This window comes from Myotis davidii, unplaced genomic scaffold (genome assembly GCF_000327345.1).
Source record: "Myotis davidii unplaced genomic scaffold, ASM32734v1 scaffold36, whole genome shotgun sequence".
NCBI lineage: Eukaryota > Metazoa > Chordata > Mammalia > Chiroptera > Vespertilionidae > Myotis > Myotis davidii.
Window position 1 is genome coordinate 807,644 of NW_006287829.1, and position 16,284 is coordinate 823,927.

The 16,284-nt window shown below is 36.8% G+C and overlaps 1 protein-coding gene across 1 annotated transcript in view; it reads left to right on the plus strand.

The window, feature by feature from the left end:
- The first annotated feature begins 283 nt into the window (after positions 1-283).
- Positions 284-16,284, plus strand: part of LOC102769979 (zinc finger protein 217-like) — a 32,762-nt gene continuing 16,761 nt past the window's right edge. The window contains exon 1 of the mRNA XM_015561233.1: positions 284-356. Coding sequence (XP_015416719.1) covers positions 284-356 — 73 coding nt within the window. The remainder of the gene's footprint in view (positions 357-16,284) is intronic.

A 16,284-nucleotide genomic window follows, 5' to 3' on the forward strand; every position in this document is an offset into this window, starting at 1 on the left:
TATAAATCACAGATTCCTTTGTGTCTGTCAGCTATTGTTCTTTAGCAAACCATCCCAATTGAGATGCTTACCAGGAAAAGCATTTATTCCTATACATTTGCTTATCAATCCAGCTGGGGTGTCATTGCTTTAAACTGCTGATCTATTGGTTCACCTCTGCTGACTTTTCCTGGCTTTGGCTGTGTCAGTTTCACGCCATGGGTCCAGCTGAGGTCTACTTTAAGTGCCTTTTGTTTTTCTGGGATTATCAGGCTACTCAGCATGTTTTTAGATTAGAGGCAGAATGCAAGAAAGAAAGCCCAGCACATTTCAAGCCTCTGCTTGCATCACATCTGCTGCTATCCCAGGAGACAAAAGTAAGTTACAAACCCAAAGATGAGGAGAGGCAGAAAAATACTCCTCATGTGGAAATAATAGAAATCTAAAGAGCAGCCTAATATACACCATAACACATAATAACCAACTTCTCTGAGTTTCACTGAAAAGTTCCACTAAAATTAAAGGTTTAAATGAATTATAACAGTAAGTAATTTTAAAAATGGGCTTTTGACTCAAGGGTCTGTGTAACAATGCTTTGTATATCACTGACTTTTAGCAGACAGCTAGCTAGCTACGCACTATTCTATAAATGTTCACTGGGTGACATGGTATAAGACACATACAGATGTCATCAATGTAATAATGCTCAAACAAAAGAAACACCTATATTTTTGTACCAAGAATTTCCCCACACAGTTCAAAAACATACATGCACATATTTCAGGCTCACTGACTCATCTTCTATGGACGTTCTCCAAAGTATTAACTTTCCTGGAAGGAGTTGCATTAATTAGTAGATATTTAATTAGATTTGCATTAATGATATAAACAGAATATAAAAATTCATTTTTATTTGTGTTGTCCTTTTAGAATCATTAATCAACTGAGAGGTATGAATAAGTATGACAGGAGTTTGAAATTTGAAAATTGAGTACTTTTTTAATAAATCTGGTATCATTACAGTAATTATAATTAGTAAAAACTCAAAGTGACATGGGGTCTATATAGTCCCATTTTTTTAGTGTCAGCTAAATGGGGCTAACTCCCCCCCAAAATATACATATTTTTCCCATAACACACACAAGCACATGTGAGGAGCAGATTAGGTTTGGGGAAAGTTGATAGGTGTGTCCCCGCCCCAGAGAGCCACCACTCAGTCCACCTTGGATTCTTCCCAGAATTCAGCTGGATAGACGGAGTAAAGGGGGTGGGAACACCGGGAGCTAGGAGAGTGGGGCTAGAAGACCTACCAGAGGAGGAAGCTCCAGTCAGGATCACAGAAAGTGGGGGGAACAGTCCCTGTCCCTAAACCACACACTTAGTCACTGACACCCCTTGAGTCTGTCCAGACCTCTACACTTCAGCCCAGGTGACTGACTCCGTAGCATGGCCGAAGCTCCCAGCTTCCCTGGTCCACAGGGAAACCAGAGGGTGGGTCATTGCTTTCCCCCCGTCTTGATGCTGCACAGAGGGGTGTGCTCCCGCCAAGAAAGATGGTGTCTGTGGTGCAGTAGAGTGACTCAGCACGGGGGGTCCTGACAGTTGTCCCCTCAACTCTCTCCCCAGAGCCACAAACCCCAGTCTCTACTCGCACAACTCTAGTCTGCTCCGCCCTCCCTTCGCCAGAACCCAGAGAAATAGTTGCAAAAGAGATTTGGTGTGTTGGCCTTTCAAGAGGGTTCCTGAGTTTCTGGTAGACTCTCTGTCTCTCCCTGGCAGACAAAACCTTCGCTGCTTTTCACACCAGATGTGAGCACCTCTTCCAATCTCTGGTGCTCTGAGCTGGGGAGCCTGGCTTGGGCTTGAGATCCCACGCTTATCAGGGGAACCGCTCCCAGCTGAGATATCCCTCTGGAACCTCAGGTGCCACTGGTGAGAGTAGGGCCAGCCCTTTTTGCGTCCCTGCCCTTCCTACCAGTCCCGATGTGTCTTCTTCTATAAATTCTTCACCGTAAGACTCCTCTTCAGTGAGTTTTCAGTTGGTTATTCAGGTTGATTGCTCTATATTTTAGTTATTACTTTCAGTTTGGGGTGGGAGGAGGTGGTGTAATATCCCCCTACTCTGCCACCATTGTGGACTGCAGAGACAGCTGACTCTGCCTACCAGGTGACTGATAATGTCAGAAAATACTGATATAACTGATAATATGGAAAACATGGAGAGATCCATGTCCCTAGCATGCAAGAAGGGGAAATTTCTTGAGTATGCCATAACAGAATATGTTACCTTTTTGGTAACAAAATTTTAGTGGATTAAACAATCAACATTTATAATTTATTAAAGCAAAAACCTGTATCCAGATAAGAAAAAGATTAACTGACCCATAAGCAGCAACTCAGTGATTCAGAATATGGGGAAGTACTACCATCTTGGAACAACAGCTTTTGGGGCATGAGACCTCCTTGGTGGGCACTTCAGAGAAAGAAGCACCTGAATGATGATAGCTGGCTTTCCATGCTTTGGTCCCAAAAATATATATGTAAATTATGCTCATGGACATTGAACAGAGCAAATCACATGGCCCTAATGATCTTCAAGCGGATGAAAAATGCAGTCATATTTGTGCACAGCACAGAGAAAAATGAGATACTGGTGAGCACTGATAATATTTTTTCCATACAGCCTAGTACTTAAAGTAATTGATTTTGGCATAGAGCTTTACAGTATTGGGCACATTAGTTAGATTATGTGGGCCTCAACTTTCTGATTTATAATATGGAAGGCAATAATATTGGTCTAACAGAACAATTAGAGAATCAAAGGAGGTAATTACTGCAGACACATGGCCCTCAATGATATTAGTCATTATCATAACCATCATTGTCATCGTCAATATCATTGTCTGTATCACTAGCTCTTGACAACATGTACCACCAAAGCTGATAGATTTTGATGGCTGTTATTAATATTCATAGAAACATAGAACATTAGAACTGGAAGGACTTTAGAGGTTAGCTAATTCAGTCTTGTTCTTTCATTAATGATAAAACAGATGCCCCATTAGGTTAAGAGAACTACCCAGGCCAAATTCACCTTGTGGAAGAATTGGCACCAGTGTCCTTTGGTCTCAGGTAAGGACAATTGCGACCTTCTACCAGACATGGACTAAAAATATCCAAATGTCTTTCTTATAGTGAAGCCTGTTCCATGTTACCTCTTCTCATTGTAATCCAATCATTAGTAGGTATTTTGTAATTAATTAAAATCTCCCCCAAAGATGCCAGCTCAATGACTGCATAAGCATGGCAGACTATGTGGAAGAACTGAGCACTGGTAGTGGGAGAAAACATATTTTCCAATTACTAAGAACAAGTCACTGATTGAAATTTTGCTTACACTGTTCAAAATGAGGAAATTTAATGGTGGAAATGACTAAGAAAAAGAAAAGAGTGAAAGTGTTAATAGATCAGTTTACTTACTACATTCAATAAATCATTGAAAGGAAGGCAGTATATGACTTATAATGATATAAATATTTTTTTTGTTTTATCTTCCCTCTAAAAACAGCACAAAAACTCTATCCTATATAATAAAGAGGTAATATGCAAATTGACCATCATTCCAACACACAAGATGGCCGCCCCCATGTGGACACAAGATGGCTGGCAGGGGAAGCGAGTTGTGGGCAATCAGGCCAGCAGGGGAAGACAGTTGGGGGAGACCAGGCCTGCAGGGGAGGGCAGTTAGGGGTGATCAGGCTGGCAGGGGAGCAGTTAGGCATTGATCATGCTGGCAGGGCAATGGTTAGAGGGTGATCAGGCTGGCAGGCAGAAGTGGTTAGGGGCAATCAGGCAGGCAGGTGAATGGTTGGGAGCCAACATTCCTGGATTGTAAGAGGGATATCTAGTGGGATCGGGCCTAAATGGGCAGTCGGACATCCCTTGAGGGGTCCCAGATTGGAGAGGGGGCAAGCTGGGCTGAAGGACACCCCCCACATATGAATTTCATGCACCAGGCCTCTAGTTAAAATTATAAGAGTCAAAGAGGTTACAGAACTCAAAATCAAGAATATAACTAATGCCCCTGGAATTTCAGACTTAGTTTGTGGAAGAAATTTGTACCATCTGGACATATATGAATAGAAAAGAAAAGGCCAGCCAACAATTGCTTAATAAATGGATAAGACATAATATGCTAAATGCCAAAATGTCATTTCAAATTTAGAAATGCTGCTTAAAAAACTTTTACAAGAATTCTACAACTGTTTATATAATATCAAAAATTTTTCTTTTAAATTAATTACACTAGCTCCTCCTTATCTATAGGAGATATGGTCCAAGAAATGCTGAGTGGATGCCTGAAACAAGACATAATACCAAATACTCTATAAACAATGTCTTTTTCTATGCATGCATATCTGTGATAACGTTTAATTTATAAATTAGGCATAGTAAGAGATAAACAACAATTAATAATAAAGTAGAACAATTATAACAACATACTGTAATAAAAGTTATGTGAATGTGGTATGGGTCTCTCTCCAGAATGTTATAAAAATTAAACAAAACTATGTTTATAGAAAAGTGCTTTTACTCAAAAATAATATTGTATATTTTTAATATAATATAAAAATGTTGTATACTTTATGTTGCCAGTTTCATTGCAATCCAATGTTCCTTCCAATCAAAATTATTTGTGTTAGCTATAAAGCATTGATATACATTTAGAAAATACAGAATTAGATTTCCTTTGCTTGTTAAAGAATAGTAAAAATTGTTAGAAACATAATAATCTGATACACTATGTCATTTTACTTTAAAATACTAAAATCATATATTACTGCAAAAAATATGTTGCACAATGTCAGTGGTAGCAAAAAACCATAAGAAACCTCATGAACAACACTGAAGATACAGAATGTAAAAAGTCAAAGAGAACAATAGACATGGAAACATTTTGAATTTGATAAAATCTCACTCTGACACATGGACATCAGACTTGAATAAATATTAATAGTGATTGTATTCACGTTTGTAATTCAATAAAATGTAATTTTATATCCTTCTTTAAATCAGAAAAGTCTGATAGGAATGATTGATGGAATTAGAGATATATGAGAAACGAAAACGATGAAATCCATTATGTGGGAAATCACAATTGTGCTGCACTCACAAAAGCTTTAGACAGTTAGTTTCCAAACTTGAAACCAGATATGCTATTTACAGGTGAATATTAAATTTTTGAAATTGTGCAGTTTCTCACCTTAAAACCTCCTCTTTGTCCCAACGTGATGTATTGAAATGTGTCAAATTTATATTCTGCTCCCCTACAGCACCAGGTCAATTAACAGACTATCACACTGCATAATTTTTCCAAGATATTTACTTAATTAAAGGACATATACTAATATTATGTTGTGAAACCAGTAGTTTATTATCATTTTCGAGTACATATTAGTATTTTAAGATGGAAAATAGTAATTAACTTATCATGTCATAGCCCACAGAGTTCTGTGCCCAGAGTCACCTTCAGCGATTCCCTAACACTATGGGCACACTGCCCTGCTTACCCGGGCAAGCACACTGCATGTAACAGCCATCACTTCAGTGGGTCAGACACAAAAGGGAAATTGAAATATCCTTTATGACATGGTTAGGCATTCACCCTAAACCCATCATTCTAGCCAGTGGCAGAATTCTCCAGTTGAGTAGGTGTGGCATTTTCAATGAAAAATATTCATCTCCATCCAGCATTATCTTTAGGGGCAACATTTAGTGATCAAAGCAGTCAGGCATAATTCTACAAGTACATAGTGCACTTATGAGGAATGCTTCAAAGAGGAAGTATCCACAACCCCTATATTTTATTGATTCAATAGGTTTACATCTTGTTTCTTTCCCAAAACAGATGGAGGTAGTTCTTCCTCTATTTTTCCTTTAAAATGCGAGTTACTACAAATTTTGCTCCTGGAAATTGGAAGAATGTATTACTTATGTCTACCTTAACACACATAATGGCACAGTACAGCATAACAGAACTAGCATAGCATAGCATAGCAAAGCATAGCGTAGCGTAGCATAACATGTGGGCATGTGTGTGTGTGTGTGTGTGTGTGGTCAAAATTTACTGGTTGCTGATATACTTGTAATCTACTCATTGTACTATGAGCATCTCAGATGCTCTTAGAGGTTTCAAACATGTCCTAATTTACCTATATTTTTTGCTTATTTGAATTATCAGGAATAACACTATCTTTGACATACATTAAGCTCAATAAATATTTACTCAACAAATAGCATTATTTAAATACATTTAAAATTAAAATGTAGCTACATGTTCCACACTCTAAGCACACTACTATAAAGGAAACAGAAGTATTTATGACAGCACAGAGCATCCTAAGGACCTTCAATGTCTAAGCTGGAGGTTTCCATAGGACACACCTCACCCCTCACAACAGGCCAGCTTTGCTTTGGGCATCTGAGAAATATTCTCTCCTCTGCAGGAGGAGCTGACTTATTGAGAGCGAGAGATGTGGGGCAGCGTAAGGCAGGGACAAACATGCTAGTCCTTCTGAAACTCATTTTTCTTCTCTGTGAGACAAGAGTTGAGTCATAGAACTAGACTTATTGGGTGGATCACTTTGTAAGTTATATAAATGTCTATCCAGCATGTGGTATACATGGAACTAATATAAGATTGAAGGTCAACTGTAATTGGAAAAACAGTCTCTCAGACTTACTTATAGTCAAACTCAAATAAAATATTCTGAAAACAAAACCAAACAAAGGATTGAGCCATAAAACTACAGGCTTAGAAGAGGATGTACACTTATTCTTTATCAGAGGAGATGAAAGACTGTCACTTATCTAGCACCCTGTGCCCGTGGTTCTCTCTCTGAGAAGAGAAATACTTAAATTTTTTAGGAATATTCCCCAGCATGCTTTGTAGCTAGAGTTGATGATTGAAGTGTAGTCAGTCAAACATAAAAGTGTTACTTTGTACTTTTAGAATGATTTTAAAGCATATTGGTGCCCTTCTCTCCTCTTCCATTTGTCAGTTGCCCAGGATAGGTAAGCAATGGCTTGGGGAATGAGCACATCGGGAGACTTTGAGAATGGAAGTCCCCCACCCGCAACCTCACCCTCTTGCCCCTCAACAGCAACCGGATAGTGGCTCCTGACACTAAACCAGGGAGCTGTCGTTACTACTGTGATCTGTCACTATCCTTATCTTCTCACATCACTTAAGATGGCTTAGGACAATGGTTCTCAAGCTTCCTAATGCTGCGACCCTTTGATACAGTTCCTCATGTTGTGGTGACCCCAAATTTCATTGTTACAAATGGAACATAATTAAAGCATAGTGACTAATCACAAAAACAATACGTAATTATATATGTGTTTTCCGATGGTCTTAGGCGACCCCTGTGAAAGGGTCGTTCGACCCCCAAAGGGGTTGTGACCCACAGGTTGAGAACCGCTGGTTTAGGATGATGCCACTCACCTTCCAAGCCTAACTTATGAGTTCTTTTTGAATGAGCTTCTACTGTTAGTAACTGAAATATTCACTTCCCAACTTTTGTTTTCTGATCTTGGCTTTACTCTAAGTGACCAGGCTCCAGTGGGTTTAACCCTGTCCTTCCCCTTCACATATTCTGCCGTGTCATTTCACACATTCTGCTATGAACTCTTGTTCATCCCTTTCTTAGTATTCTGTCTGGCACTAGCCACTTTCTACCATCATCACTCATTCTCCTGATTTCTACTTCCACCTCATGTGTACAGAGAGCATTATCCTTGGCGGAGAACTTTCCTGAATCCTCAGATTCATCAGGTCACTTTCTTTTTCCAAAAGTTGTTCGAGGAAGGGAGAGGAGAAAGCTCTGCTCCTACAGTGAGAACCAGCAATTGTCACCTTAAGGGCTATGGAAATTTTAGTATCACCAATTCCCCAATTCTTCAGTTTCATTCAATAAATAGCATTTGCTTCTGATTATGATATACCTAATACCTTCATGTGAAATACTTTTTAAAAATATAAGCAAAAGGTAGCTGGGAGCCTATATAGGCTCAAAAGAAAACAAAACAAAAATAAACCAGATGCAATCAAGGCCCTAGGGTCCCAAGAAAATCAGGATCTAATGGCATAACACAATAGAGCACAAGGCCTGTGGAGAGAGCCAAACTAGGTAGAGGTTTGCTCACCTAATTGCTGAATTCTAAATTATTCCTCTGATATTGGACCAAAATGGCATGTGTCCTTATCCTATAAAACACCCATCTTCTTCTGACACTTTCCATGAATGTTTCAGTGCACAGCCACATTAATTATTATGCATCATTCATTATGGCAATAAACCTATTATCTTGCATTGTTTCAAAATATTGGGTATAATCATTCCATTTATTTCTGTTGCTCTATTTCAGTTGCAATGGTTATATATTTTCTCAATCTGATCTCTTTATAAACTGTCTTCTCAAGCAAAATTGATCTACTCAATGGTTTACAATGAAACCTCGGTCTGTTTTACTTCCAGAATATTAAATATTCTGTCTGAAATGTTTTTTCTCTATTCTTCCTCTCTTAGATAGTGTTCATCCTTCAAAAGCCAGTTAATATCTGTGACTTTGAAGGAGTCACTACTGTTACAAAAGTGAATCTGGATCCATGAGTATACTAGTTTCTCAGGGGAAAAAAAATAGTCATGTGTTGGGTTTTTTTGTAATTTATTTGAAAACTTCTATATGCATCTTCTTTCCATCTATCATCTAATTATATCTTCAGAAATTTACTTTCATATGAACCCACATGTCACCTAGTTTGTAAATACTAAAACAATTCACACTGAAATACCACTCCATGCCTACTAGGATGGCTATAACAGATGTTGGGAAGCATGTGGAGAAACTGAAACCCTCATACACTGCTGGGGGAATGTAAAATGGTAAAGTCACTTTGTAAAAACAGGTAGACACCTCCTCAAAAAGTTAAATCAAGAGACACCATATGATCCATTAGTTTCTCCTTTAGGTATATGTCCAAGAATTTTTTTTTAAATTATGTCCAAAAACAAGTACACAAATGTTCACAGCAACACTATTTGTAATGTCCTCAAAATAGAAACAAGCCAAAGTGCACCAACTAATGAATAGATAAACAACATGTGGCATATCCATAGAATAAAATATCATTTGGTCATAAAAAGGAATGAAGCCTGGATGCCCGCTACAACATGGAAAAACCTTAAAAACGTTATGCACAACCGGTTGTTATGATGTGTGCTGACCACCGGGGGCAAGGGTGGAACATGGCAGGCATTGGCCACAGCATGATGGTAGAGCAGGTGAGTGGGGGCACCAGACCAAGGTGGGGCACCGGTCACTGTCATCGGGCTGAGCCTCTGGTTGTTACTGAAAATTCTTTGCTCCCACTTGCCGCCGTCCTGCCGGATGCTCGCACCTGCTGCTGGCCCGATTGCCCCTGAGGGCTTCTCCACCTCCCCCTGCTCCTGAGGGGTGATCAGGGCAGCAACCGCTGCTTGCACCCACGGCTGGTGCTGGTCCCAATTGCTCTGTGCCTCAGCAGGGGAGCAGAGGCAGCAGGAGTGGGGCTACAGGCAGACAGGGACCAGGGCCATGGCGGGAGCGGCCGGGCAGGGGCACGGAGGATGAGCCGAGACTCTCCTCTGTGCCCACTGCAGCCTCGTGAACTACAGTTCCTTTCAAGGTGCACAAATTCATACACTGGGCCCCTAATACCTCAATAAATATGAATGATTATAGTGAGCAAATATATATTGTTTGTCTTATTAGTGATATATTTTATTCCATAGTAGATACTCAAAATATTATCATAATCAACTGATCAATAGGAGATTGGTGGAACTAAAAGAGATGAGATAAAGGAGTACTTCAAAACAATCCAACCCAATTTTTGTCTTTTTGGTTTATTATTTTTTGTCAGCCTACCAATTGGCATACGTTTTCTTAACAAGAAACACCAACCGTAAGTACACAGCAGTGTGTGATTGTCAACTGCTGTGCTTGCCTAAAGAAACATGAAGAATAAAATTGAATCTACTCCTACAAATGCAGGTTTTCAGTTTTTGATCTCAATTTCTCAAAGACATTCCTACAGTTTTAGTTAGGGTTGGGCTGTGTGTTTTTAAAACTGCATGGATCCAATCAATGTATTTAATGATGTTTAACAACAGGAAAGTGTAAATGGAGACACTTGAAGTCAGTTTACTGATAAAATCTTGCAGGGGTAAGTAATTGGAAGTCTCCTGCCCTTAGTCTTGCAGAGCAATCCTTGGTAAAATGACAGAACTTCTTACCTCCCTCTCCACCCCCAGTTTTCAGCTCAAAATAAGTAAATTACAAAGCAGGTGCTTGATCAGCTTTAGTTATCCACGAGAAAGACACAGCAAGAAATTTGCAAACAATAATTCAAGATTAAAACAAAATAAGCAAAAGCAAAAACTGAGATCATGCTCTGGCAAAAGATGCTATTTTAAATATCAAAAGATAAAATCAAACATGTGAATATCTTACTCTTTCCTTCTAGAGCAATTAACCCGAAATAACAGCTTAATCCATAGAGAAACCAGCAACATTCAGATAGAAAGACACAAAGATAATCTAAACCCTTTTTAAAGACTTGAATATGCTGAATCATCTATAGAAGCAAGTAATGATGTTGCTAAGGGATGCACTTCTGTCCATTAAAGTCTTTTTTAATTTGCTCATGACAGGTAGCTGAAGTATATTTTAAATCAGTATATTATTTTTTTTCTTTCTACTTTGTTGGTAGAGATTTCATATCCTTTCACTCATATCAATTTTTATTGAACATGCAAAAGCATTGCAGGGAAATGAGCAAACTGCTCAAATGATAGTCATTTATTGAGGTGGTCAAACTTCCTTAGCCAAGCACTTCTCTTTCCTATAGTTTAATTTTGCATTGAGAAACAACGCTGACCTCATGTTTGTGTTACAGAATATACATGTATGTGATTTAGTAAAACAGCATAATCCCATTTACATTGTTATTACAGTCTTTCAAAAATATTTCCAAAAGAAGTCACTATTTTTATGAAAAGATGTTCCAGCAAGATGTGATTTTAAAAATGACATGTAGAACAGGCTGTGAAATAAACATGTTAATGAACAATTAGTCTCTTTGTTCCATTCAATTTCTTTCTTGCTAATTTTAGTACCATTAATTGAATTTTGTTTCAGCAAGTTGGGTAGAAAATATTCTAAAGTAAAATATTTTGTACAGAAGGCTTTTTAAAAATTTCTTCTATTACAAATGAGTACTAAGAAGACATTACATCCTAAATCTTTGCTGCTAATTGTAATATTTACTGGAAAAGCATGTGAGGAAAAGTAAATAGTAAATATTTGTTTAGTCAGTCTATGTTAAAGCAGAGAGTGTCATCCAGGGGTAAGGAACAGTCAACATCTTAAAATCCTGGTTCATCCTTTATTATGTATGTGTTCATGGGAAAAAAAATGTTTTATCTTTCTAAACCTTGATATCCTCATTTTTTTAGGGGTGGGGACAGTTCAAACTGAATCCTGGGTTTAGCAGAACCAGTATTGAATAATTAAGGGGAAAATGGGAAGAATTTAGTCTCTTACTTGACACATAACAATTTCACAAATCCTCTCTCTGTTCTTTCCTTTCTTCTTTCCTTCTTCTCTTGCTTCCTTTGTATTCCTTCCTGATTTTATTTAATTTACTAGACAGCAGGAGTATTTTATCACCTGATTTAGGCCCCTCTCATCCAAAATTTTGACCATCTCAATCAATCGACATTATATTAATATGATAGACAAAAATTTAGCAGATTTATTTTTATAAATATGCAACTTATGATAGTTTGATTTTAAGATAATTGATTAAGTTCAGGTTGTCTACCATTAGGTAGTGACTTGTAAGTATTCTTTGAAAGACTTAGTAAGATATGTAACCAATGAAGCTTTCAGTTGAATATTAAATTTAGCAATGAACTGAAATAGTTTTGCAAATATTTATTAATGTGAATTGTTTAAGGTTCCTGTCATATTTTAAGATTGTGTACTCAGTTGTACATATATTTCCTCCTGTCAAAGAACTCTGTGGTCTTTTGAAGAGAGAGAATCTAATACACTGTGGATTAAGTTGAACTATTTGATTGTTATAAAAGCACATTGTCATTGCTATTATTGTGGTTTTACCAATTAATCTAACAAACTTTAATTGTCATTGGAAAAAAACAATTGATACATTTTTCACATACCTGATAATGATGGTGAAATATAAAAATCCACATCGCTATGTGTACTCCATTGAATTGTCCATACCAACAACTACCTTCTACTTACACAATGGCTGCATTTAGTTAAATGTTGTTTTGGAAAACATCATTTGAAAACTCAAGGCCCTTGGATGCAGGCATAATTCATTTTCACAAGTCATGATTCTAGGGAAATTGCTTCAAGTCTAAGTGAGAGAATCTATTACACAAAGGTGTAGGTGAAAAAGCATCACTTACAAGTAGTTTTCCTTTTCAAATACACAGACTTTTTTGCCAACAAGATGTTTTTGTTTGGGGGCTAGGATTTTACTGCTGAAGTACTGATCAAAATGTTTTATTCATTTTACAATTACATTAAGTGAAGAGGGGTTCGGGACAAGATTGGTTGATCGAACTCTATTTCTTATTTTACAAGTGTATGTCCCTATACTTTTGAAGAGATCAAGAACAATGCTTCAAGACATCCTAACGAATAGCAAGCAGTGCTCAGATTTGGAATGTTCTCATTTGGAGTGTGTCTGATTCTAACTGGGAAGTAGTACTCTCACTTCTGTAAGCAGAATAGGTAAACTTTATTTGTCTGAAATTGTTCCATATTGGTATTATTGTGTCTGTTGGAAAGCCTGAAATAAATGTTTAATAAATTGATTCAATTTTGAGTCTGTTTTAATTGAATGGAAACTAAATTGTACAGAATTATTCTGGACACTTTAATTAGCGGCTAATTTCAGGTCAGCGAATTGTTTCACTTAGAGCAGGGCAACACAAATGGGAAGAAATTTATAATCTTTTTCATACAGTTATTTGGGTTTTTAAACTAGTTAAAAGGTTTATCTCTATCTCGACCAACAACAAAGGGACAGGAATCTAGTCTTTCTGGAAAAAAATACATGTGCTGACCACCTGCTCTATTTCTTAGCAATGCATGATGGTTCAACTTATAGAAGAAAAAATTATGCTCCTCTTCTTTCTCCCTGTATGTAGTAAGGGCAGAGAAGGAGAGAAAATTTTAATGATGACAATTAAAGGACAAAAGCAATATGATTTGTTAATTACCACAAGGATGTAAAATAAAGGTGAAATGGTACATCAGTGAAGGTTAACATAAATCTTGAATTGTGAAACAAACTATAACCATGTAATTACACTGAACTACTTACAGTTGCTCAAATGCTTTGAAAATTTTCCCATCTCAGATCCTTTGCTGAGAATAATCTTCTCTCTGCCCTATTAGCTTGTTACTCAAAGTATTTTGAAAATTTTCATCCTTCTTTAAGTCGTCTCTGAACCATGCAGAGCAGAATGAAACATTTCCCCCATTGTCCTCTGTTAGTATCAAGTGCATACTTTTATCACATAACGATTCAGATATTTGTTTATCTCTCCAACTTGACCTTAATCCCAGAGCAGGCAGAGTTTTGTGCCCTCCATTTATTATCTATGCCATTTACTCCCAGATCTTAATCCCCTACCCAAACCCAACCGCTATATCTAGATAGAAATTACCTTCTCCGCACCCTGGTTTTGGGCAATCTAATTTGGTGCTACTATTTTAAGTTGCAGCCCAAATTTGCTCCAACTCTATCTCAGACTCCAATTTAATGGATTTCTCTGAGTTTTGACTTATATTCACCTATCTCTGCTTGAGGGTCATACAGGTGTCTTTAATGCCACGCTTTATAAATTCAACTCACTGTTCCTATGAGCCATATCCCCTACCTATTTTGTGTTTAAACCTGGATATTGGAAGTTGTCTTTTATTCTTCTCTACTTTTAATTCTTCACATAAAATATCAACAATTATTGGTAATCATACTTCCAAAATTCATCTCCTTGATCTTCATCATTGTTTCCACCTGGTATTTTCTAACATCTTTCTCTCCTTTCATTCACTGAATTTCAGTTGCACTGGATCTTTCATGAATTCAGCACTGTGACTCTTACCCATCTCATTATTTATTCATAATGCTGTTATATCAGAAACACTCACATTTGAATTCTTGGGCATGACTAGTTTCTTTTCATTGAGTTCTCAGCTTGATTTTGCTTCTCTAACGTCAACACTGACTGTCCAATCGACATTGGAATCAGCCCTCACCCAGCTGCTTTATTACAGAGCACTGTTTGTCTCCTTATAAGCACTTACAATCTCATTATTTTGTACTCATTTATGGCTTTATTACTTAATATTTATTCCCTCATTATAATTTAGGAACCATGAAGACAGTAATCATCTCGCTGATCTTTGCCAATCACCTAACACAAAGCCAAGAAAATAGGAACGCCATAAATATTTGTTAAAAAAGATGAATGCATAGATTGAAAAATAAGACAAATAACATAATCAAAAGACTAGAAGGAGAATAAACTAGAATAAATATGCTATAATGCAAGCTATATGAAGGCAAGTACATTTGGTTTTTAATCATTATATCTTTTTGTCTAAGGGAATTTTGACATGTATATCTTCAATAAAAATTTTTGAATAAATGGAAGAATTGAGAAAGCAATGTCTAAAGTAATTTTGAATGACAGCATAAATTCAGGGATTGGCTTCCAATATAAATTAAAATTAAACTATTTTTCTCTTTCATATACATTATGAATAGGGATTGCTTTATTTTCCACAAAAGATAACTTTATTCATTGACTTATGAATCAGTCAATGAATAAAAGAAGTAAAAACTGTTATTTGGGTCATTGTATAAGATAATGTAATCAAGATAATGAAGAAGCCTAAAATAACTTAAAAATCAAGGTTTACCATAATAAATGTACTATCAGAAAGGCTTTCACATGGAGAAAAAAAGTGCCCATATTTTAAATTTTGATCTGTAAGATACAAAAGCAATATTTTTTTTTAAAAAAAGTACACATTTGCTGATTTAAAACTTCTATAAAGATTGGTTTTCTATCACTTCATACAATAGTTATACAAACAAAACATTACTACAATAGTTTGGGCATGTACTGGTAATTCTTCCCAAATCTATGCTTTAGGCTAGTTTCTCCTACCTCACTTAGGTTTTACCCACTATCTCCATGAGAGTATGAAAAAGACTTCTAAGATAATTGCTGCTTTTATTAAATTTAATTTATTGGATAACATTGGTTAATACAATTATACAGGTTTCAGGGATACAATTCTATAATACAACATCTGTATATTGTATTGTGTGTTCACCAACACAAATCAAGTCTCCTTCCATCATCATTTATCCCCCCGTTTCCCTCTCCCACGTCTCCCCACCCACTTTCCCTCTGATAATCATCACACTGTGGTCTGTGTCTATGAGTGTGTTTTTTCTTTGCTTAATTCCTTCATCTTTTTCACCCAGTCCCTCACCCCGATAGTTGTCAATCTGTTTCTGTATCTAAGAGTCTGCTTCTATTCTGTTTGTTAGTTTATTTTGTTCATTAGATTCCACATGTAAGTAAAATCATATGGTACCCTTCTTTCTCTGACTGGCCTAGTCCACCTGGCATAACACTCTCCAGGTCCGCATTGCTGCTTTTTTAAAAAATCACAATGGAGAAAACAAAAAAGCAAATAGCACATGGAGCAAAATTAATCACTTATAATTTGGGTTTTAATTTTCAAATGATAAACAACTCTCAGTCTGATACTATTTTAGAAAGAATGAGGGGAACACATTTTATATAATTAAATGTTCCCCCAATTTTGTAAGTTTCATAAACATAATATAAATAAGCTTGGGAAAAATAATCTACAAGCATGATTTGTTATAATCTTCACAAAAACAGATTAAATTTAATCCTAATTAAGTTGTACATATATTGGCATAAAGATTTCACAAAATAAGTAATTTCCACTATTCTCAAAAACAAGGACATTATTTTGCTTTTGATATGTTTAATAATATTAGTTTCATCGTGTATCAAGAGAGATACTATGCCGAAACCGGTTTGGCTCAGTGGATAGAGCGTCGGCCTGCGGACTGAAGGGTCCCAGGTTCGATTCTGGTCAGTCCCTGTG